This window comes from Acartia tonsa, chromosome 10 (genome assembly GCF_053477335.1).
Source record: "Acartia tonsa isolate MP-2025a chromosome 10, ASM5347733v1, whole genome shotgun sequence".
Lineage (NCBI taxonomy): Eukaryota > Metazoa > Arthropoda > Copepoda > Calanoida > Acartiidae > Acartia > Acartia tonsa.
In genome coordinates, this window is record NC_137269.1 from 35108536 (window position 1) to 35132285 (window position 23750).

Below are 23750 nucleotides of genomic sequence, written 5' to 3' on the forward strand. Positions count from 1 at the left end.
GCAAATATAGCGGGGAACCTGCATATCCTGGGCGACCACATAGTACATCATGGTGGTCAGCCAGCAGTTCCAGTTCCTCCAGCGGCAGCAGTTCCAGATCCTCCAGCGGGACCAGTTCCTCCACCGCCAGCGGGACCAGTTCCTCCACCGCCAGCGGGACCAGTTCCTCCACCGCCAGCGGCAGCAGTTCCAGGACCACGGGGACCGAGGGGTGATGTTGGTCCGCAAGGACCCCCTGGAGGTCCAGTTGGTCCAATGGGACCTAGGGGTCAAAGAGGCCTTCGTGGGGCAAGGGGGCAACCCGGAGCACCTGGACCAGAAGGCCAACCTGGACCACAAGGACCACAAGGACCAGCGGGCGGACCTCCAGGCCCTCCAGGACCTCCAGGACCGCGAGGTGTGGGGAATGTTGTTGAAAATAATATAACGATCAACAACAACAATTATTTTATTGTAATAAATGGACAGCATATCCCCATGCCTCAGCAGCAAAATAATACCATTTATATTGTACAGCAATTTAATTAATATGTATATACTGTAACTATATTAAGTAACTATATTGTAATTATTAATAACTTAATTAACATTAGTCATTAACTATATATATAACTATTTGTAATTGTATTGTAAATAGAAACTTAAATAACTATATTGAAATTAAATTGTAAATATTATAAAAATAACTTTTGCGTGATATTGTAAAAAATAAATGTGATAGAAACTCAAAATAGCTTTTTATATTCATTTTTGGTGGATAGTCTTTAGATTCAATTTTATTAGACACTTTCAAAACGATTCTGGTAATGATTTATTTAATTATAGAGTTGCATGTCAAAAAAATCAGTTAATAATACTTGTGTTTGGATTAGGAACTTCGGATATATTAATTATATCGCATTTATATCGATTCTGGTAAAAAAGAGAAATGATTTTTAAAAAACTTAATTATGAAATAGCTTCGCTTCAAAAAATAGCTATTTATCGCATCGTATTATAGAATTTTCTTATTGGTGGATAGAAATGAATATAAATAGATTCAGATTTCAATTTGAGATCCTTTGGTAGAGAGAGATTAACAGACATCCTATTAAACTTAATTATGAAATAGCTTCGCTTCAAAAATAGAGATTTATCGCATCGTATTATAGACAGCTTTCCGCTTTATTTAAATAAATCAGTTTTTATGTAAATAAATCAGAAATAGCTTCGCTTCAAAAAATAGTTTCTAATAGTTTTAATTTTAACTTAATTATTAAAACCAGTTTTTTTAGCCCCGAGGAGCCGTTTAACTATGAAAGAAATAGCTATCTGTCTTAAAGAACGAACGAATTAAAAAGTAAAAACTTTGTATATTTGTTTTATTCAAAAAGAGTAGGTTTTATTGCAATTAGAGTCTTCCAACTAATTCACTTACAATTTTGCTTCATATCCGTGTCATGTTATTTAGTTGACCCTTTTTAAAAAAATTTAAATTTCCCTTCCTTGCGAAAGAATGTTTTTAAAACTTAAAACATATGAAATGATATTATCACAGATATTATCATCAATCATAACAGGAAAACTGGTTAATAATGAAAGTTTCCTTCGCTTTAAGGTAAATGTATGTTTAATATTTTTGATCATATTTGCTGTTATCTAATGTCTCATACCTATATTTTTTTAAACAAAATTAATTGAAAATGATTGCTAAAATCGAAATATATCTTCATGTCAGTTAGAATAGTGTATTTTTTAAAAATAGGTTGAAAAACATACTAACTTTAAAAAATTCGCTTTAAGGATATGGATGCCAATGCCTTTGACCATATCGTCGCCAAGCAGGTCGGTTTACTTGAGAAAGGCAAGAAGCAGGATGCACCCACCAGCAAACAGCTTCATAACTGGCTGCAGGGGCAGCACAAGTATTACATGGAATCCTTCAAGAAGATTTTAGAAAATAAAGGTATTAATAACTATTAACTATTAAGTATTATAATTTATAAACTAAAACATTACTAAATAATTTCAAAATCTGAAAGAAATAACAAATAATTAATTTAAATTATCTTCACTTCCGCGGGTGTGTACATTGCCGAAATCGAAGGAAAGGTGCACACCTGCGGAAAAAATGTTAATATTTAATTATTTTAAATAATCAATATTATCTTTGTTTCCGCAGGTGTGCACCTTTCCTTCGACTTCGGCAATGTTCACCACACCGACTTCATTGCAGGTAACCTAAATAAAATAAATAAACTATTATTATTTATTAATGCAATTACAACTGCAGCAGCTACATAACCTGAATTAAATAAAGTAAAGTAAACTATTATGAATGAATAATATAAAAGAATTACTAATTTTTCAGTAACTGCAAACTATACCGATGCAGACGGTCCCAAAGAATTGTTGCTCGCCTGTGAACAGGTATAAGTTTAAAATTAATTCTTAGAAATTTAGAATGACCACAAATACCTAAATGATAATTTGATTAATTATGTTTAGATGCCTAAACCCGATGCTTCCGGCCGCAGCATCTACGAATATTTCGAAGAACTGTTGAAAAGGTTTGGGCTTGAGCATTATCAACTTCTCAGCTCCACATCCGACTCGGCTGCCAACTGTGTAAAGGTAATGAAAAATTATAAATTATAATTATAAAATCATAACTATTTAATAGTTTTTTCTCGCATCGTATTTTAAATGGCTTTCCGCGGATGTAAAATGTACAATTGTAAGATAAAACCAGTTTTTTTAGATGAATATTTGAATGAATACGAGAATTAATATTATAAAACAATACCATTAGAAAGTAAATCATTAATTTATTTTTCATTCTTTAGTCCGTCAAGATACTCAATGAAGAGCACGGGAAAACCCCCACAGAGTATACAAGTTTCATGAACCATGAGGGAGTCAGTGATGATGATAGTGATAAGGAAGACACACCTGAGGCTGATAGTGAAGATGAAATCCCGTTGGATTTGTTTATAGAAGATTTAGATGAGGTTGAGGATGGTGTTGTAGAAGCCGAAGGTGAGGGTCAGGATGGAGATGAAGAAACCCTGGCAGGAACAAGACAAGGCGATGGCGGCGATGGCGGCATATCAAGTGCGATTTTCTACAGGTCCATCGCCATCAAAGATCCACAACAAAGAGAGGGTAAGTAAAGTTAAATTAAATTCATTCCCAAAAAATTCAATGAATTACATTTAATGATTTACAGGGGTAGTTTCACGAAATGCATTTAACTAAATTATATTAATTTATTAAATTATTTCTTTTCAGCAATCACAAATTTCGGGAAACTAATAGAAGAGAACATCCAAAGAACAATGAAATGTGATGAGCAGAAATGTGGACTTATAGTGGGAGGTGTTTGCCTCAACCACCAAGTGGAGTTGGCGTTGAAGCAGGCTGCCAAAGTTGTAAGTAAATTAATTAAATGATTAATAGAACCAACTAAATAACTTATACAGTAACTTAAAAAGTTAAATAATAAATTATACAAAAACGTGAAAATTAACAAATATTATATTTTTTTAGAAAGGGAAGGGGTACAACAGAACCATAATTAACCTGGCAAAGCTGGTCAGTAAAATTATGAATAACAAGAAGCTGCGTCGCATTTTGGTAGAGAGTGGACAACGTATGCTTACCAGATACGTGGAGACGAGATGGAGCTCCAGAATGAACATGATAAAGCGGTTCTTAGAGTTGTTTGACAACAAACCACTACTTCAGAAGGTGAAAAAATCCGTGCAGGATCAGAAAGGTAAACCCAAAAAAGTTAATTATAATTTTAACAACAATTTAAAACTAACAAAATTACCAATTTAAATTTCTCTCTGTCCCTTAATTAAACAAAAGAGAAAGGTAACAAATAGAAGTTTATTAAAATTTAAACTAAATAAATTATTTCTTCTCTCGTTCCCTTAATTAAAAATTAGAACTGTATATATCAATAGAATTAATTTTTAATTTTTAATTTTTATTTTAGTCAACAAGAAGTTTGACAATCTGTGGCCAACACCTGACCAGGTTCTTGCCCTCAGAGAAGTCCTGGAAGTGTTGGAGTGTGTGGATACCATGCTGACAATTCCTGCACAAGCCCATGAGGCCACAATCGTCCAGATGTTCACCATGCTGGATACGGTGTTCTTTACCCTACGGACAAGTATGCCTGGCAACTTATTCGCTAGACGTGTATTCAAGTTCCTTCACCTGAGAGTTAACAAGATTGTCCGTACTAATGCAGGATGGCAAGTCTGTCTCTACCTACACCCCCTGTCACGCAGTCATTTGGAAATGATTGCGAGTGGCACACAAAGCTATACGGTGACACAGGATGAAGCAAAAACAATTTTACAACAAGCACCCAAAAATTGTAGGTTGTTGGGTGAACGGCTACACCGAATCTCACTGAGAGCCAACCTAAGTCCTGAAGAAAAGGCAGATGAAGAGGCCGACCTGCGTAGAGCTAATGCGGATGCCGACAATGAGGATTCCGAAGCTGACGAGTACGAATCTCCAGAAACTGCACCTCCCACAGGTAAAGATATACAATATTAATTAAAATAGATAATAATAATAACATTAGTTAAATAATTCAATTATCATTTTTATTAATTATATTTATGTATTACAGGCATGATGACACCCATCCAAAAGATGTTTTGGAACAAACAACAAGAGTTCAAAGAAATTCAGGCTCAAGCAGCAGCCAAGAAGAAAAAGAAAGAACAACGTGACAAACAGAAGGATCCCCTGGACGTCATGAAGAAACACCTGAAAGCTGGGCTGAAGGATTGGAGTAACATAGAAGAATCCAAGTTGCATGCCTTGACATACGGTTACCAACGTGAAGTCGCTAAGATAAAGGAGGAAATTGCGAAAGTCAAAAAATCTAAGTCCAAGGATTTCGATGTTGAAGAACGCCAGAAACTGTACAAACAAGGAGCAATGACCGCAACCCACAGGATGCTTACTGCCAGGTATGAACATGTTGCAGAGAAGATATGTTATCCACCTGGACTTGTCAGTTTGATGACCAACTTCAACAACTTACCTGTTTCTAATGCGAGGTGTGAGAGAATTTTCTCACACCTCAAATTAGTTTACTCATCGAGGCGGTATAACCTAGAGAAAGAAACCATCCACGCCATCATGTTCTTGAAGATGAACAAGCTAGTCCCCAAGAAGTCCCAAGCATTTTGGGATAGGCAGGTAAAAGTTACCAAGAAGACAGCAACCAAGGAACTGGAAAAGTGAAATAATTCTTGTAAATATGTTTATCATATTAATTATGTTGGAAAGAAATAAAGTAGAAGTAAAGTAAAACAAATAATTTAATGAAATAATTTTGTGTTTTTTAAATATCTGTATCATTACCATTATAAAATAAATGTTGTAATAAAACCCAAAAAACTGTTTATTGATATATTTTTTTTTTGGCAGTATTGTTATTTAATTTAACAAGGATGAATAATCAATAAGTAGCGAAGCCAAAAACATTACTCAAATCATACTTGTCTTGTGTCTTTATGCGTGGATGGTCTCTTGCTCGAGGTTCTAGAGTAAATAAGTTGGACATCAAATGAAAGTAAATACTAAATATCCAAAAATAAATTTGAATTTCAATTAAAGGGTGATGGAAAAAAATAAAAAATGCGTACTTGCCGCTTCGCTTATATTATTGTACATTCAAACATCAGTAAACCAAAAATCAGACCAATCGGATAATTAGGTCACATAAAAATTTGTTGTTAAAATGTAAAAAAAATACGGACATTAATGTCAGAACTGAATTATCAGAATGCGAATATATAAGAGTCTAAGCAAAATTGTAAGTAAATTTGTTTAAAAACAGCTTGATAATCAGGTTTAATATGAGCGTACATTTAAAACCGAGTTTCAACGCAAAAAAAACGCGGAGCCGAATCTAGAAATACGGCTGCGGATGTGTGTATATTTGGTAACATATGGTTTTTAAGTTTAATTTAAGGAAATAGACCGTTAAATCATATTATTACTGTAAAAACTCACTTTAACCTAATGTGGAGCCGAGCCGTTCTGAACGACGTAAAAAAATGCACGGAAATTCTTTTCGAACACAGGGATTCAATATTTTTAGGTAAGACTTATCGATAAAACACACCCGATACTTTGTAATTTTGGAACGATATAAAAAAATAAAAAATAAACATAATTAAAAACAAAGTATGGAGCTTGCCGAATTATTCACAGTATAAAATCTGTGCGTTTAAAATTGAAATTACCAAAAGGCAAAATAAGAATAATTAAGTTATAACGAACAGACTTATCACTTTATATTTACAAATTATTACAAAATCCTTACCTTAATATACAGTAAATGATTATGTGTACTGCCTTCCGAAATAGAAAACATAGCCTATTATTTTGACGTGTATGTACTCTTATGACATTCACTCAAAACAATAGACTACAATAATTTTTTTCGGACGACAGTACAGAATTAGATCTTCTTGTGTTGACACTTGACTAAGACTTTGTTTCTTTCTTCTTTTTTTTTATAACTATGCAAATAATATTTATCACTTTATTTTATTGTATTAATATAATTCCATTTGAAGTTTTCACATTGAATATTAATTTTTTATTATTTTTCACTTTTCTTTGTATCTAACTAACGCGTAGTATGACGTGTCAATACACTCTGAAATTCAAATAAGGACTGAAGAACTGTGTGTGTGTGCACGAGGTGCACGAGGTAGAAATGTACATGGGTAATTAGAAACTTCAATATAATTTATTTCGTTATATTTACATTTTTTAAAATAAGATTTTTTAATATGTTTTGACCACGGTAAATAATAAAAATTTGTTGGAGGAATTTTTGTGTATATATTTATCCCTGATATAACAGCATACACCGGAAACGGATGATATCAAATAACAGGGAATCTATAAATATATTGTTACAAATACAATTACAAACTATTATAAGTTAACTTTAATATATTTCATTATCGTTATATACTTTTTTTACGTAATGCAAAATTATCCTTTTTTAATATTAGGAAGAATTTTTATTTTACCCTGTAAAAAAAGCAATGAAAAAAGTAAGACGTCTAAAATGTCGTATTCTTAACAGGTAGACTTTTTGGAGTAAGGAAATTATGTCATCACATTAATTTCATAGAAAGAACCTAAAAGTCTAATATATCTAGTAAATTTTATTTCGGAATTGTTTAACGAACATACTTAATTTAAGATTGCGTGATTTATTTCGAAATAGAAATATAAAACGTAAAAATTTATTATTTTTCAAAATCTTCTATTTATTTACCAAGTACTTCGTATATAAATATTAAGAAATTTGAATATTTAGAAAAATAGAAATAGGGATGTATTTTTGAACGAAGTGAGAGGGGAATTAATATCCTATTTTTGAAATAGAATTCTTGCACACGTATATAAATATTCCCCAATTTCAATATTTTCATATGTCTAAATTCCCTTCCAAATTTACTCGAAATACGATACGTTTAGGGTTTAGAATAGTTAATATTTAAAATATCTAGTAGACACATCATTGGATTTATCCATGTGTTTCTTGCAGTAATAAGATATGTAACGGCACTTTGTTTTTTCAGGCCAAATATCTGGATCAATTTTATCCACAAGGTTCACTATTCTTTCATACTTTTCTAAAAGATTGTGACCTTTCAATTTTAAATTTTCAAGTTCATGTAACACATCATATTCAGATACAAATAAACCTTCTTTAAGGTAATAGAGGTGATACAAATAGTCTTGAAAATTTATTTTACAAGGTATAACACCCATTTCTGCCATTTTATCCTTTAACTCTTTACCAAGAAATTGGTGTATTATAGTACAATATTCTTGTTGTGAACACATAGAAAATCTTTCCTTTGGAAACTGTCCCAGGAAAGTTGAAATAGAAATATTATCAGATAATTCATATGGTGAGAGCATCTTGAATTGCTTTATTTTGAAACAAACAAGATCTTCATTAAAATTTACCATATCATTTGTAAGGCTAAAATTTTCATTGTTTTTCTTTGATGTAACTGAACTGGTTGCGTTCTCACAAAATGAACTAGTTTTAGGAGGGGCATTTGGCCAACTAGATTCATACAATGTGTCTCTATTTCTTTTGTCTTCTCTTGAATCAGCACTTTTTAGAGGCTTATCTTGTATTTTACAGACACTTTTTTCATATAGTTCTTTCACCAAAGACAACAAAGTCCCATTTGATTCTGTTAATTTTTCATTTAGCATCTTAAGATAATCTAGACTCTCATTAACATTTTTAAAATCATTTTGGATAATAGAGTTTTCAACTTTCAAATTTTTATTTTCTTTGTAAAGTTTGATTGATTTATCTTCTTGCTGAGTTATAATCAGTTCAAAATGTTTAATTTCATCTGTAAGAAGTTTGTTTCTTTCTTCTAGTTTTACATTTTTGATTTCTAGCCTGATATTTTCAATAAATATCAGTTTTTGGTCATTAAGTGTTATATTATCCCTTTTTGGATGTGTCACTTTTTCTGACTCATTTTTGAAAACATCAGATTTTTTCATTAATCGATGATGCATTCTACAAGGCACTGATTGATAATTAAAATTATTGACAGTTTTATTTTTACTAAAAACCATCTCATTAATAACAATATGTTTAATATTTGATTGTTTATAATCGTTAAAAAGAACAATTTTATCATTCTTAATATTACCATTTTGACAGTCGAAACATGGAGTTTCAGACACAAAATTTGTACTCTCTTTCACTTCAATGCTTGAATCACATTCAAACATTCCATCAATTATTCTAGGTTTAAGCCCAAGAAAGGTAAGGGTTTTTGTAAACATTTTTGTTAAATGCATGTATATAAAGTATTCTACATAAGAATAAAAAGAACATATAATGTTTGAAACTAGTCTAATAGAAAGATAAAGAATGATTTTATCTTTATTCTTAACATTTCAAATCCTTTTTCATGCTCCCAACTGTTACTTATATCTATAAAAAGGGTAGTTTACACTCTACACACACAGAGCTACATACACACAGGCACACCCACAATCTCTCTCTTCTTTCAATCCTATCCTATGTGCGTCGTCAGGTGTGTTTGAAAACCACTGCCTTTTTAAGCATATACCACAGTGGAAAATAATAAGAAGTTATAATAATGTATGTAAAAATTTTATCTTAATACCCTTTATTTTTCATGGGGGAAAACTCATATAATTTTCTTTGAAGATTCTAATTTACAAAATATCCAGTTTTATTTCACTGTGTTTCTTGAGTGCAATGTTTTAAACCAATCTTCTCTATAGGTGTATAACAAAAGCACACAATACTCGTTATTTTTCCTTTTCAACTTAAACACTTGGTTCTTTATAAATGTTAGAGGTGCAGCTACTTTATAGATATAGCTACTATCTAGATTGTTTACAGATATAGGAAGCACAGCTACTCCATTGATTTAAGAAAGGAGCGCAGCTTCTTTATTGCTATAAAAAAAACGCAGCTACTCCATTAATTTAAGAAGTAGAGTTACTTCATTGATTTAAGAAGATTAAACAACTTAAACACTAGCATCTTTATAGATGTTAGAGTTGTAGCTACTTTATAGATTTAATTAGTGCAGCAACTTCATTGATATAAGAAGCACAGCTACTCTTTAGTTTTGAACATATTATTAAAATTAATTAATCTATAAATTGGCAATCTATTTTCAGATTAACTACTTTTTTTCTCCTTTTTCTTAGAATTATTGTTAAGACTTCAATAATCATTGAACCAATTTGGTTCACTATATTAGGTAAGCTTCACATAGGTCATGTGATGGTTTAAAACTATTTTATTTTCATATATAATTATTGGGATAGTTTTAAGCTATTTTTCTAGGCCCTCCAATCTCTAGTGATAGAGGTGTGATCACAAGTAATGCAATAAAAATCAAATAGAAAGCTATTATTTGTATGATTACTAATTTTCAATAACCACTGAACCGATTGGGTTCACTATTTTATTTTCATATTTAAGTCTTGGGAAGGTTTTAAGCTATTTTCCTAGGCCCTCCAATCTCTAGTGATAGAGGTGTGATCACAAGTAATGCAATAAAAATCAAATAGAAAGCTATTATTTGTATGATTACTAATTTTCAATAACCACTGAACCGATTGGGTTCACTATTTTATTTTCATATTTAAGTCTTGGGAAGGTTTTAAGCTATTTTTCTAGGCCCTCCAATCTCTAGATGATAGGGGTGTATCCACTAGTGATGCAATTAAAATACACAAATAGAAAAGCTAGTAAAGTAATACTCTATAAAGAGTTTAATCATATTATTTGATTTAGAATATTTTTTTTTTATATTCATTTATCCTTGAGTATTACTTTCAATTCATATACCATTTTGGAACTGGATTTGCAACTCTCTCTTTTTTATCTGTCTACCATTCACGCAATACATAGTTTAAAAATCTTGAATGGCACATCAGATTATTTTGTCTGAGAGTTTTTGCTGTTTAAAACCTTGCATAAAGGAATAAGTACTATTATTGATTTTTTTTTTTCTTATATAGTATCATAGAACTTGATGATTAAGAAACTAATCTTTTGAGTTCTGACAATTATGGCCACTTTCAAACACAAATACAAGATTCTGCCATGAATCAAAAGATCATTTTAAATTTAGAGTTTTAATATAATAATAAAATAAAATAAGTATAGGAATAAACTTATCTACTTATTCCTGATTTTAAGTACAATAAGGTGATTTAGCAGGTTTGCAAACCCTGCGCACCCAAGGCAATAAACTGTCTGGATTTTTTTTTAATCATAGCATAAAGAGAAATATATTATCTTCATAAGAATTTATAAATTATTCTTTTCATCATGATATTTCTAGAGATGTTTATAATAATATAGGATTTTTCATCCATTCTGTAAATAATGCATATGGATATTTCTAAAAATAGAAACATTGATGCTATTCTGTAATAATAATTATTCTTGCATAGATAAATCTATTGGGTTAAAATAGGATTTTTCATCTATTCTGTAAATAATGCATATGGATATTTCTAAAAATATAAGTATTGATGCTATTCTGTAATAATAATTATTCATGCATAGATAAATCTATTGGGTTAAATTCTAAAAATATACCATAGTTAGGTCAATCTAAAAGGTTAAATTGTTGAAATATATCATACATAGGTTAATCTATTTGGTTAATAATTGAAAATAATATGGTCTTCCTGTTAATTTCCTGATAAACGGGGAGCCATAAATAATATGTTATAAAAATTAATCCACCCCTACCCCACAAAAATTTGCCTCCCCCTATTTGCAGGGCTAAAATGGCACGTGGGTAACTTAGGGGGGTTTTGTTGGTCCCTAGATAGGGCCTAGCTATAATTCTAATTGTTTTAAGGGCTAATTTCTTCTATACAGCCCTCCCTGTACTCTGTACAGGTCAACACAACCAGAAGTCATGGGGGCAACTCTATGTGCAATGAGTTGCTTAGAATTATAGCTAATACTAAATAAAATCTTAGGGGGCAATGATATGTCTAAATATAGCAATAATTATCTAATCAACTCTTATGCTGAATAGATGGCAAAGACAATAATAACAGGTAAATATCTAATCAACTCTTTTGTTGAATAGATGGCAATGACAATAATAACAGGTGGATATCTAATCAACTATTTTGTTGAATAGATGGCAATGAAAATAATAACAGGTGGATATCTAATCAACTCTTTTGTTGAATAGATGGCAATGACAATAATAACAGGTGGATATCTAATCAACTATTTTGTTGAATAGATGGCAATGACAATAATAACAGGTGGATATCTAATCAACTATTTTGTTGAATAGATGGCAATGACAATAATAACAGGTGGATATCTAATCAACTCTATTGTTGAATAGATGGCAATGACAGTAATAACTAAATATCTAATCAACTCTTTTGTTGAATAGAGGGCAATGACAATATTTAATAAAGTCAACTATTTGTTATCCTATCCACAATGGAAAGACTAAGACCTTATGTATTACTTTCAATTCTGTGGAAGATTAAGCTTCAATGTATGATAATTTCAACATTTATTTAAAAGTATTGATATAAGAATATAACAATTACATACAGCAACATATTTAAACTTAAAAGTTTAGTCTAAATTATGCAGTATGTAGACAGTGCTAGGCATGTCTGATCTTTATGAAAGTTAGGCCTAGTGTTAGGCATGTCTGATCTTTATGAAAGTTAGGCCTAGACTGTGTAGTGGCATTCTTTTCATGGCAAGATCCTGGTTCTCTCTCCAACCCACTCTACTTACCCCCCCCCCCCACTCTCTCTTTTGTCTTGCACACAAGTTTAGCCAGACTGCATAATAAAGGATAAACTTTGCAAAAATATATAAAAAATATTTTTGCATAGAATTATTCTATTACTACTAAATATTTAAAGATTTACTTTATTTAGAATATATTAGTATGAAAATATTTATCATATTTACCCCTCACATACAGCATGATATTTTAGCAAGGTAAGAGGTGGTTATACAAAATAACATGTTAAAACTTTTTTGCACACTACATAGAAAATAATGTGTAACATTTTCAAAAAAGTTATTCTTTGCCAAATTACTCTTTGTTAATATAAACCCAGGTTGTGTGCCGTATGCACAAAAATTTCAATTTGTAAAAATTAAACCCAGGTTGTTCACCGTATACACAAAAATTGAAAACTCTCCTCTGTAAATTTTATTTAATACCTATATGTGCGACAACACTTAAAAGATGTCAATGTTTAAAATTACAAAAAGCTCAATAATTTTTTTTAGGGGGGGGGGTGTTCATGGGGGCTTTGCCCCATGGTGCAGTGGGGTTCTCCCAACCCAATTACTGGTTTTTGTTGGAAATGGGGATTTTTTTAATTTTTAGGGGGGTTGGGGTGTCCCAACCCCCTAGAAAATAGCTTAAAACCACCGGAGGACCCGTAGCTATATTCCCAGAAATGTAGAGCCCAATCTGTTCAGCAGTTACTAAGATTTTATAAATAATGTAAATAAAGTTTTTTGTGGGAGGGGGTGGTTTTTAGTTTTTGGAGGGATTGGGGGGTGTCCCACCCTGCAGGAAAATAGCTTAAAACCATCACAGGACCAGAAGGTATAAACCCTAAAAAGTAGAGCTTAATCGGTTCAGCGGTTACTGAGATCTTAAGCTTCAGAGGGACAGATGGATAGCCAGACATCAAGCTACTTTGTATTATAGACTAGCATCTTCGCCCCTAGCCTCTAGGGGCTTTTTTACCCAAAGTTTTAATGAAGAATTTTAAAAATTTGTTTACATTTTTTTGGTTTTCTGTATGTTTTCTGTATTTTATAACATTTTATAACTCTTTATAACTCTTTAAAACTTTTTATATTTATTTATATTGATTTATATTTTTTTAAACCTTCAAATTTTTTCTCTTTTTTAATGTTTTTAAAAAATTAGCCTTTTTAGGGCTTTGCCCCTACAGGAGAAGTAAGGTTTCTCAATCTTTTTAATTTGATAAAACAAAGTTTAAAAGAAGAAAAGAAATTTAAAAAGAAAAAAAAATTTAGATATAAAAAAGTAAAAAAAAGCATAAAAAAATATAAGAATATATAAAAACATAAAAAAAAATTTTTATTTTTTTTCTTTCAGGGGAAATTTTCATTTTTGGGGGGTTTGGGATGTCCCACCTCCCAAGAAAAAAGCTTAAAACTACCACAGGACCAATAGGTATATACCCTGAAGAGTAGAATCCAATCTGTTCAGTGGTTACCGAGATCTTAAGCTTCAGACGGATGGACGGACAGACAGACATCAAGCTACTTTGTATTATAGATAACACATACTTAAGACTAAAAACTTAATGTAATGAAAAGCTTTCAATTAAACTGTTTTTAACCTATTTTTAAAACGTATATAAAAAATATACTATGACACCAGTAGAATCAGACTGCAGAGCCTAAATTTGAATTAAATCCCCAATAAACTTTTTTGGGGGGATTTAAATATTAATTTTTACTGTTGCCGTGATCATTTTGACCGAAGCAAAAGGTTTTTTTTTATTTGGGTAAAATTCGTAGCTTTTAGAGTGTTTTGCTTCATAAATATTGTATTCTGGTATAGAGTAAAATTAGGCCTTATGATTTTACTATAAAAATTCACTAAAAAGTTAATTCTTTATAATATATCAACGAATTAACATTAACATGTTTGTGTTCTCTCACTTATTTTAAAAACATAAAAAATGGCTGTAAATGGTTAAATGACAACAAATGTTTATGCAATACAACAAATTTATTTTTGTCACATATACAAATGCGTTATAAAATAAGATTATTCAAACTTATTTTTTAAAATAATTTTAAAAAGAATGTATCTTTTATGTGTATGGTTTTCATTCTTTTCATTTTAATTAAATAAAAATTATTCAACTACATTGGAAATAAGTCACTTTGTGAAAACACTCTTTTTTTGAATTGTTAGGAATTGAAATAAAACAAGTCTTCTTATTGGTTAGATTTCAGAATTATTTGTTTTATTGTAAATGTTAGATTTTTCAATGAAATTAATTGTTTTGGAAAAAAAAATTATTTCCAATGAACAGAGTAATGTTTTTTTTATTGTATCAATATAAAGTGAATTATATAAAAATGTTCTGTAAGCCACAATATTACCCGAAGTAACAAAAGAGCTTTTGCTTCGGTCAAAATGATTACAGCAACACTAAAAATTAATTTTTAAATCCCCAAAAAAAAGTTTATTGGGGACTTAATTCAAATTTGGGCTCTGCAGTCTGATTCTATAGGTGTCCTAGTATATTTTTGACCCCCCATTCAAAAATAGGTTAAAAACAGTTTAAGCAAAGCTAACATATAAAATTATGAAACATATCAGGTATCTAAAGAGATAATACAATGGCCGATAAATTAATGCACATCCATAATGATGACGCACTAAATAACCCCTTTTGTAGATTTAAATTAGTGGTTCAAACGTTTATAAACACAATTTAATCAACCAATCAAAATTCAGTAAAAATCCCCAAAGCCAACAAATAAGAAAACGTTATTGTAAAACTGTGTGTACTATTTTAATAAGCAGTCAATTGTCTCCTCCCTCTCTGGATACAAATACTAACTAAGAAAGAATAAAATGCGATGGTACTCTACAATTCACTTTTCTGCCTGTCCATCATTCTGTCCATGATTTTTTATGATTTTCCAGTATGGCTACAAAACCAATTAATATCCGCTGGATCAGACCCGCCTAATCCATACTTGAAACCATGTATTGTATTATATTATAGACATTTTTCTACAAATAGTAAAGTAAAAAGTTGTAACATGAACACCAGTATTGTTAGACTGGGCCTTCGCCCCTTCGGGTTAACAAAACTGGAAAAACAGATGCAATAAACAACTAATCTTGGCTGTTTAGTTTTGACAATGCCATTTTTCATCAACCAATTAAGATTAAATAAAAGTAAACAAATTTATAAATCCAACAAATGTTTATAAAACTTTGGGTACTGCTGAAATTTAAACCCTCCCTTATTTTGCTGAGAGTTAACATATTAAAAAGACATAGTTATAGAAACCTGCAAACCATAAGAGGGATTTTTTTAGAAATACAGACTTCTACCAACCCTTTTTGTAGAAAACGTCGCTTAGAAGCAATAACATTTTGTATGTATCTTATCAATTTTTATTGTTATAACTCTTAATTTAAAAAGCTTCGTCGAATTTTTAAATGGACATTCAAGACTTTCTGATAACGATTACAGGGTGCTACTGTCCTTCTCATTATGTCTTCTCATGTTATTATAGACAGAATTTATTTAATTTTTCGTCCATTTTTCCCTCCCTGTAGACAACTTTAATTGTACCCAGGGAGGTAGGGAACATTGGACTAAAATTACCTTCTTAGCTGGTCCAAAACCTCTAGATACTTTAATTCAAGTTTATCGCCACCAGGGATCTAAAGGGATAAGACAAAAGCCGATAAATGGATGTACATTCCCAAAAATACCCCTACTGTAATTTGCCATCAGTGGTTGAAACATTTTGACACTATACTAAATAAACTAACCAATTAAAATTCAGTAAAAGTCCCCAAAGATGTTAAGCAAACAAAAATGAAAATGTTTTTATAAAACTTTGGGAACTAGCAGAGAGAGAGGTGGACAATGGACTGTTTATTACAAGTTTTACGATAACGTTTTCTTATTGGTTGGCTTAACAACTTTGGGGACTTTTATTGGATTTTGAATGGTTAGGTTATTAAGTATTAGCAGCTTCGCCCCTAGCCTCTAGGGGCTTTGCCCCATGAGGTAATTTTTATAAAAATATAAAAAAAATAAAAAATATAAAAAAAAAATTCTGATGCTGCGCCCATAATTTATGGGCATCACCAGATTTTTTTTTTTGGGGGGGGGGGGAATTTTCATTTTTGGGGGGTTGGGGTTGTCCCACTTTTCAAGAAAATAGCTTAAAACCACAACAGGACCAATAGGTATATACCCTGAAGAGTAGAATCTGATCGGTTCAGTTGTTACCGAGATCTTAAGGGACAGATGGATGGACAGACAGACAGACAGGCATACTTTGTATTATAGTAGTGGTTAGACCAACAAATCAAAATTCAGTAAAAGTCCCCAAAATTGTTAAGCCAACGAATAAGAAAATTTATGTTTTGAGATTTCTAATATAAATTTTATTTTAAGATAAACATTTTCTGAAAAAATTGTTCTAGCCTCAAAAATAAGGAAATTACATCCATTCAACATTTTAAATAACCTTAAAAAATAAAGTTGTTAAATGAAAGGGTGAAGTAAGCGAAAAATGACTTTGTCTCACTTAAAGTTGGAAATTTATTATTTAAAAGGGAACATGCACAATTTTTTTTGCCATCTAACTCTAATAGGAGCCGAGATGATATAAGGGGGGGGGGGGGGAGCGTTGAACGATTAAGGTACGGAAATGGGCCTGATTGTTAAGTGTTAGCAACCTTTATTTTTAGGTCCTTTTTTTTCTTAAAAACTTCAAACTAATAAAAATATAAAAAAAACTAACTAATATGTACCATTTCTACTATGTCGATTTAAATATATGATATGTTATCTTGAATGTATCATTTTAGTTTTGTCTCTATTGAAAGTAGAATGATACATTACTATTATGTCGATATAAATAAGGAAATCAATGTTTATGAATAACTGATATGTAAACATGAATGTATGATTTCAGTTTCACCTCTATTGAAAGTGGAATCTTATATTTCAAAAATCGTATCGGCGTTGAAGATATCTTCACCAAGAGAGGGGAAAGTGGAAGGGTAGATTACAGTTTTATAGGGTCCAAACCATAATCATAGATTATAGTTCTGCTTCTATAAAAATGGATTCAACTCCCTAACTGTTTAAGTCGTATGTTTTCAACGTTTTTGTTCAAATGTTTTTATTTCAATTAAAATCTATTTTTAGTAACTAAGTTGCTCTTTAATAATTTACGTTAATTGTCCGTCTGTCCATTATATATGGGCAAGATTTTCTTGGGTGCTTTTAATGATAGATGTTTAAATTATCTTTTATATATTCACATAATCGAAGAGATTCTACTATTTGTTTAAGTTCGTCCCTCCAATCGTATGCTTAGCTGTTCTTTTATTTTAAGAGAAAACAAATATTTTAAAAGATTTGATATTTTTATTGATATTGTCATCTATGTTGACTTACATAATCTTTGAATACTATTAGATATGTATTTGTAATAGTACATCAAATAAAAATATCGACGATTTTCTTTTCATAAGGGTACTGATTTCCATAAGCTGTTAAATTACAGATTCTAAAAGATATTTTAATTTGCTACTCCACGGTATTTTTACAGTCTTTTATATATCCACATCCAGGTAAGGTTTATAACTATTTTATGGAGGCTATCTCCACCCTCCCAAAAGAAATCGCCCCTAGTTAACTAAAATGCACTGAACAATAATATTTTATAAACCAAATATAAAAACTATTAGAAACAGCATTTTAGTGGTTGTTGTTGTTTACCCTTGTACCTTTTAAAGTTGTATATATACTTGGACTTCTGTTAGGTATTCATTAAATTTAGTTCATCTTTTTGACTCTCTAGTTTGCCAGGGATCAAAAAGGATAAGACAATGCCCAGTGAATTGGTAAACATCCCCAATGATGATACTCAAAATTAGTTGTTGGAACGTTTGAACACTCAACTTAATAAGCCAACCAGTCAAATTCACTCAAGTCCCTAAAGTTGCTAACGAATAAGAAAGCGTTATTATAAAACATATGGGATTGGTGTCATAAACTGTCCATTGACCCCTCTCTCTCTCTCTCAAGTTGTATTATCACAGAAATCCAGGGATAGGGCAATAAAAGATAAATTCATCTTTCTATAGAAAATATTCACCAACCCTGCACCAGAATTATAATAAAATAATTTAGGAGAAGAATGATAAAACTTCTTTTTACTTTTCCCTGCTAATGTTGATATAAACCTGATTAAAATACTTGCTTCTTTTAGAGTTTCTAAAGTAGGAACAAATATTTGCAAAAACAAGGACAATTATGTCCAAGACCTGCGCACCTTTCCAGATCATATAAGAACAAGAAACTGCAATACAATTTAAAAACATAAATAGTTAAGGCTTTGCCCAATGAGGTAGTTTTAAAAAAAATAAAAATAAATTCGGGTGCTGCGAACCATAGTCTCCCTCCAATTTTTTTTTTGAGGGGGGGGGGAAATTTCATTTTTGGGGGGGTTGGGAGTGTCCCACCCCCCCAAAAAAATAGTTTAAAACCACCACAGGACCAATAGGTATATACCCTGAATAATAGAATCCGATCGGTTCAGTGGTTACCTAGGTCTTAAGGGACAGACGAACAGACATCATTCTTCTTAGTATTACTAGCGGCTTCGCCCCTAGACTCTAGGGGCTTCGCCATATATAGTTTTGGGAAGTCAACCCTCCTTAATAGAAATATTCAAAAAAATATTCTTTGTTTAATTACTCTGTGGTAAAATTAAACCCAGGTTGTGCGCTTTATGCACAAAAATTTTAATTTGTACAAATTAAACCCAGGTTGTTTGCCGTATACACAAAAATTTCAATTCGTAAAAATTAGACCTAGGTTGTTCGCATACACAAAAATTAAAATTAAAAAAAAATATTTTGATTTTTTTTTCGGGGGGGGGGATTCATTGGGGCTTCGCCCCATGTTGCAGTGCGGTTCCCCCACCCCAATTACCGGTTTTTGTTTTAAAAAAATTAAAAAAAAAAAATTTTGGAAGTAAGGATTTTTTTATTTTTGGGGGGGTTGGGGTGTCCCACCCCCCAAGAAAATAGCTTAAAACCACCAGAGGACCAGTAGGTATATTCCTAGAAGGGTAGAGCCCAATTTGATCAGCAGTTACTGAGATTTTACAAAAAATGTAAAAAAAAATTTGGGGGGTTGGATTTTTTTTTTTTTTTGGGGGGGGGGGGGGTTGGGGGTGTCCCACCCCCCAAGAAAATAGCCTAAAACCACCACAGGACCAGTAGGTATATTCCCTGAAGAGTAGAATCAAATCGGTTCAGTGGTTACCGAGATCTTAAGGGACAGACAGACAGACGGACAGACGGTCAGACGGACAGACGGACAGACGGTCAGACGGACAGACGGTCAGACGGACAGACGGTCAGACGGACAGACATCAAGCTACTTTTATAATAGATAGATAAAAACAGTTGTTACGTTATTTGTAAAAGTTTTTGGAACGAAGGAACATTCGCATAACTTTTCCATTAATAATTTTGATTAACATAGGGGGTAATTTTGTAAATTTTTTTGTGAAGGCTTTGTTATCATCAATTGGCTCATCCCTCAAGATACCTTATCTCATGAACTAAAGAAGCTGGATGTGCGTTTGCAAAAATGAAGGAATTGGTTTTTTCACAATCTCTAGAGCAGCTTATTATTGGTATTAGGCAGGTTTTAGTGCATTTTTCATTCTCTCAAAAGATGATCTGTTAAAGAAATAAGATGGTTTACCCTTCAAACCTCTCATTTTACCTCCCTCAAAAGTTTTTAAAGTACATTAGATAACCCCCCCTCAAACCTTGAAAACCCCTTATTATACTCCCCTCAAAATAAAAAGCTTGTACGTCCCTGACCCCTTTGATGCACTTAAAAAAGAAGATATTACACTTTTTTAAATCTTCATGTTTTTTTTAAATCTTTTATCAGTCTTAATACACCTTTCCTTGTCAAAGATAAAATTAGGTTCACAAAAAACAAATAAAGTGGTGTAGCAAATTATTTATTTGCGACTGTAAAAGATGTAAAGGCGTGCATTTCAGGTTTGCTTACCATAAGTAATTTATATATATTAGAGGCAGGATGTTGTGTTTCTGTCTGTCTGTCTGTATGTTTGTCATATATTAGACTGATTGGGTTCTTATTATAGGCAAAAATTTCTTGAATTTGTTTTAGGGGGGAGGGGGAAGGTCAAAAACCATCCACCCTCCCCTTCCATCAACCCGAGTTCTGAAAATGCACGTAACCATAAAATCTTTATTTTTTCAAAAAAAAATAAGAAAAATTAGAGGGCAGTGGCTAAGCATTTTATCAGTTATTTTTCAAAACACGTCCTTTAAAATTGTTTCTTTTACACCCACTGCTATGTAAAATATTATATACATATATTTATGTAGAAAAGTTGCCTACTTGTTGTTTTTTTTTTAGTTATGTAAGGTCACAATTAAAAACACAGTAATAGTGTCTGACTGATTATGACGTAACAAAAAAAAATAGCCAATGAGAGGCCACTATAAAATTTTCCATTGGTCAATAACGGCCTCTCATTGGCTAATTTTTTTTGTTACGTCATAATTAGTCAGACACTATTACTGTGTTCCACAATTAAGTAAAACTTGATTTTTACAATAGAAAGATTCGCCTCTAGCTTCTTATGACTAAAGAAATAGCTAATATATACACAAAGGAGATTTTATGAAGGAGGGGGTGGAGGCTACTGTTTCTTAATTGTAGACATACCCATCCAAAAATTAAGATAAAAACTAGTTAAGGACCACCAGGAAGCTTCCTTATTATGGTTAATCAAGTCTGTCCAGTGGTTAATAAATTTTAATTAATTTCATAAATTTACCTTGCAGCTACGCCCCCTGGACGGTCTCTAGGGGCACTTGAGATAAGGGGTAGGGTGTATGTCGAATCTTTACTTTAAATTTTTGTTTTAAAAAGAAAAAGCCCAAAAAACATTTTTGAGATAACCATATCGGTACTGCGTTTAGTGAGCTCCTTCCTTACATGGACATACACACAGACATCTTGTTACTTTATGACAGGGTTAATTCTCATTTGTTAGTCGTTAGAATGTTTTTATGTAATTTAAGACTTCTTTTTTTAAACAGCAGCAATGAAAATCGAGATTCCAAATGCACAAAAAGAGACATTTGGAAAATCAGAGTTGCTTCGAAAATAAAAATATTTTAATCTATAATACAAAGTAGTACGATGTCTGCCTGTCTGTCTGTCCGTCTGTCTGTCTAAAGCTTAAGATCTCAGTAACCACTGAACCGATTGGAATCTACTCTTCAGGGAATATGTCTACTGGTCCTGTGATGGTTCAAGCTATTTTCTTGGGGGTGTGAAACCCCCACCCCCCCCCCCAAAAAAAAAATTTCTTTTAAAACTTAAATTAACAAATGGGGGTCGACTACCCGACCACCTTCCCCCCCCCCCAAATTTTTTTTGTTTTTCTTTTTAAATATAAATAACACAAAAATAGGTTGATCAAACCTCTTGGGGCACCTAGAGGCTAGGGGCGAAGCCGCTAGTTTATAAAATAAAGAGAAATATGTAACAACATTTTTAAGATTATTTTTAAAAACAGTGGTAAAAAGTTTCTTTTATATGCTTATCATCTTTGTAATTATAGTAACTTCCCTCACTTTAACATGTTCGTCTGTCTTTCTGTTGTACTGTATTTTAGCTAATTATCTTATTATACAATTCTAGTGGTTGCGCCCCTAGCATTTAGGGGGCTCTGTATTTAAATGGTAGAAAAAGGTCAAAAAATAGCCTTAAACCATCCCAAGAATTAAATATAGTATTAAAATAGCCTATGTAAAGCTCCTCTATAAAAAAGAACCAATAAGTTTAGTAGTTATTGAAATCTTAAGCTTTAGATAAAAAAAACAGTAGTACTCTATGTATTAGGATGATAGTTTTCAGTTTTTAAAAAGATTTTCATAAACGATTAAAATATACTCTTTAACTTTTTTTTATCTGCTTGGCATTGTTATTAAATTTTTACTTTATTTTATTTTTCTTTACCTCGCCTAAAAAAAAATGAAAATGGACTTGTTGAATTATCAGCTTCGCTTTATGATTATGTTGTCATCCTTGTTAATAATAATTTAATCAATTGAATTACATACATAGAAATGGAAAATTCCAAAATGACCTAAAATTTAAATCAATCATTTATTTTAGAAATCACGAGTATTACAAATAATTAGTAGTTGGTAAATTTTGGTTTAAGATAATCAGAAATATGTTTTTTTTTAAAGCGAAGCTTTTCTATAATTAGGGTCGGTCCGTCCGTACGTCCGTCCGTCCGTCCGTCCGTAACGGATAGCTTTTTTCGTTAATTTAGACATGTTAGAATTGTCCTATCGTTTTGAAACTTTGCATGGTGATTCCTGTAGTAGTATAGTAGGTACGATTTAGAAAGCGTAGCAACTCTTTAATCATTACCAAAATGTCCGTACGTCCATTTTAAACATGTTGATTTTTTTACTTTTTTAACAACAAATTTTTATATGTTCTAATTATCCGATCGATCTGATTTTTTGTATACTGATTCCTGGGACATCAAAGTACAATATTATAAGCGAAGAAACTCTACAATTAAGTCTTAAAAATGTAAGTATGTCCATAAACATTATTCTGTATTAAGCAGTTTTTCAACAAATTTACTTACGATTTTGCATCGACTCTTATGCATTTATATTCTGATTATTCAGTTCTGACATTATACAAGTGTTAATGTCCGTTTGTCCTACAGTTTCAGTGCTTCGCTTTTATGGATGTTGTCATCCTTGTTATGTTCTAATAATATGGTTAGAAGATGTTATATGTATAGTGATTTTATTGAAATTCAAATTTTATTCTATTCTATCTGTGCTATTAACAATCTTATTTTAATCAGTTGACATAAATGCTGAATAATGTTTTTTTTTAGGCGAAGCTCTTCTATAAAAAGGGTCGGTCGGTTTGTCCGTCCAAAAGGCCGTAACGGTTAGTTCTTTTCGTTAATTTAAGCATGTTAGAATTGCCCTTAGTTGCTTTAGTTTTTAAATCACTCCCTTTAAATCCTCTTCTGCACGCCCTTTGGTGTATCTTTTTTTGTCTGGGCCTATATATACATATTGAGTACAGAAAATACAATAGTAAACACTAAGGACAAAGTTTCTAAAATATCAAACAAGACCATATAAAAGTGTTCCAAAGATTCAGAAATGGTTTTTTTTATGTAATTAGCCGATAGAACGAAGCTCTCTATCATTTGGGCCTGTTCATTCTGAATTTTGTTTATGTTCGCATATATATAAATTTAGTTTTTACCTTATATCATATCCTTCTTTTTAATAATAATAACT

General features: G+C 31.6%; 2 protein-coding genes across 2 annotated transcripts in view; both read left to right on the forward strand.

Moving 5' to 3' along the window:
* Positions 1-23750, forward strand: part of NFAT (nuclear factor of activated T cells 3) — a 109300-nt gene that overhangs the window by 17441 nt on the left and 68109 nt on the right. The gene's annotated exons all lie outside the window — the stretch shown is intronic.
* LOC145330781 (uncharacterized) lies at positions 1581-6185 on the forward strand. Its single transcript, XM_080175446.1, has 9 exons — positions 1581-1945; positions 2162-2215; positions 2351-2409; positions 2488-2613; positions 2826-3144; positions 3271-3410; positions 3529-3757; positions 3983-4534; positions 4631-6185. The coding sequence occupies exons 1-9, from the start codon at positions 1786-1788 to the stop codon at positions 5251-5253; spliced, it is 2262 nt and encodes a 753-aa protein (XP_080031572.1). The 5' UTR covers positions 1581-1785; the 3' UTR covers positions 5254-6185.

What these genes read in the sequence shown, in the direction of transcription:
- LOC145330781 (XM_080175446.1), top strand. Translation starts at nt 1,786, where the DNA reads ATGGATGCCAATGCCTTTGACCATATCGTCGCCAAGCAGGTCGGTTTA. An exon ending in CCACACCGACTTCATTGCAG is followed by an intron (nt 2,216 to 2,350) that starts GTAACCTAAATA and finishes CTAATTTTTCAG; the next exon opens with TAACTGCAAACTATACCGAT. An exon ending in AGAAACTGCACCTCCCACAG is followed by an intron (nt 4,535 to 4,630) that starts GTAAAGATATAC and finishes TATGTATTACAG; the next exon opens with GCATGATGACACCCATCCAA.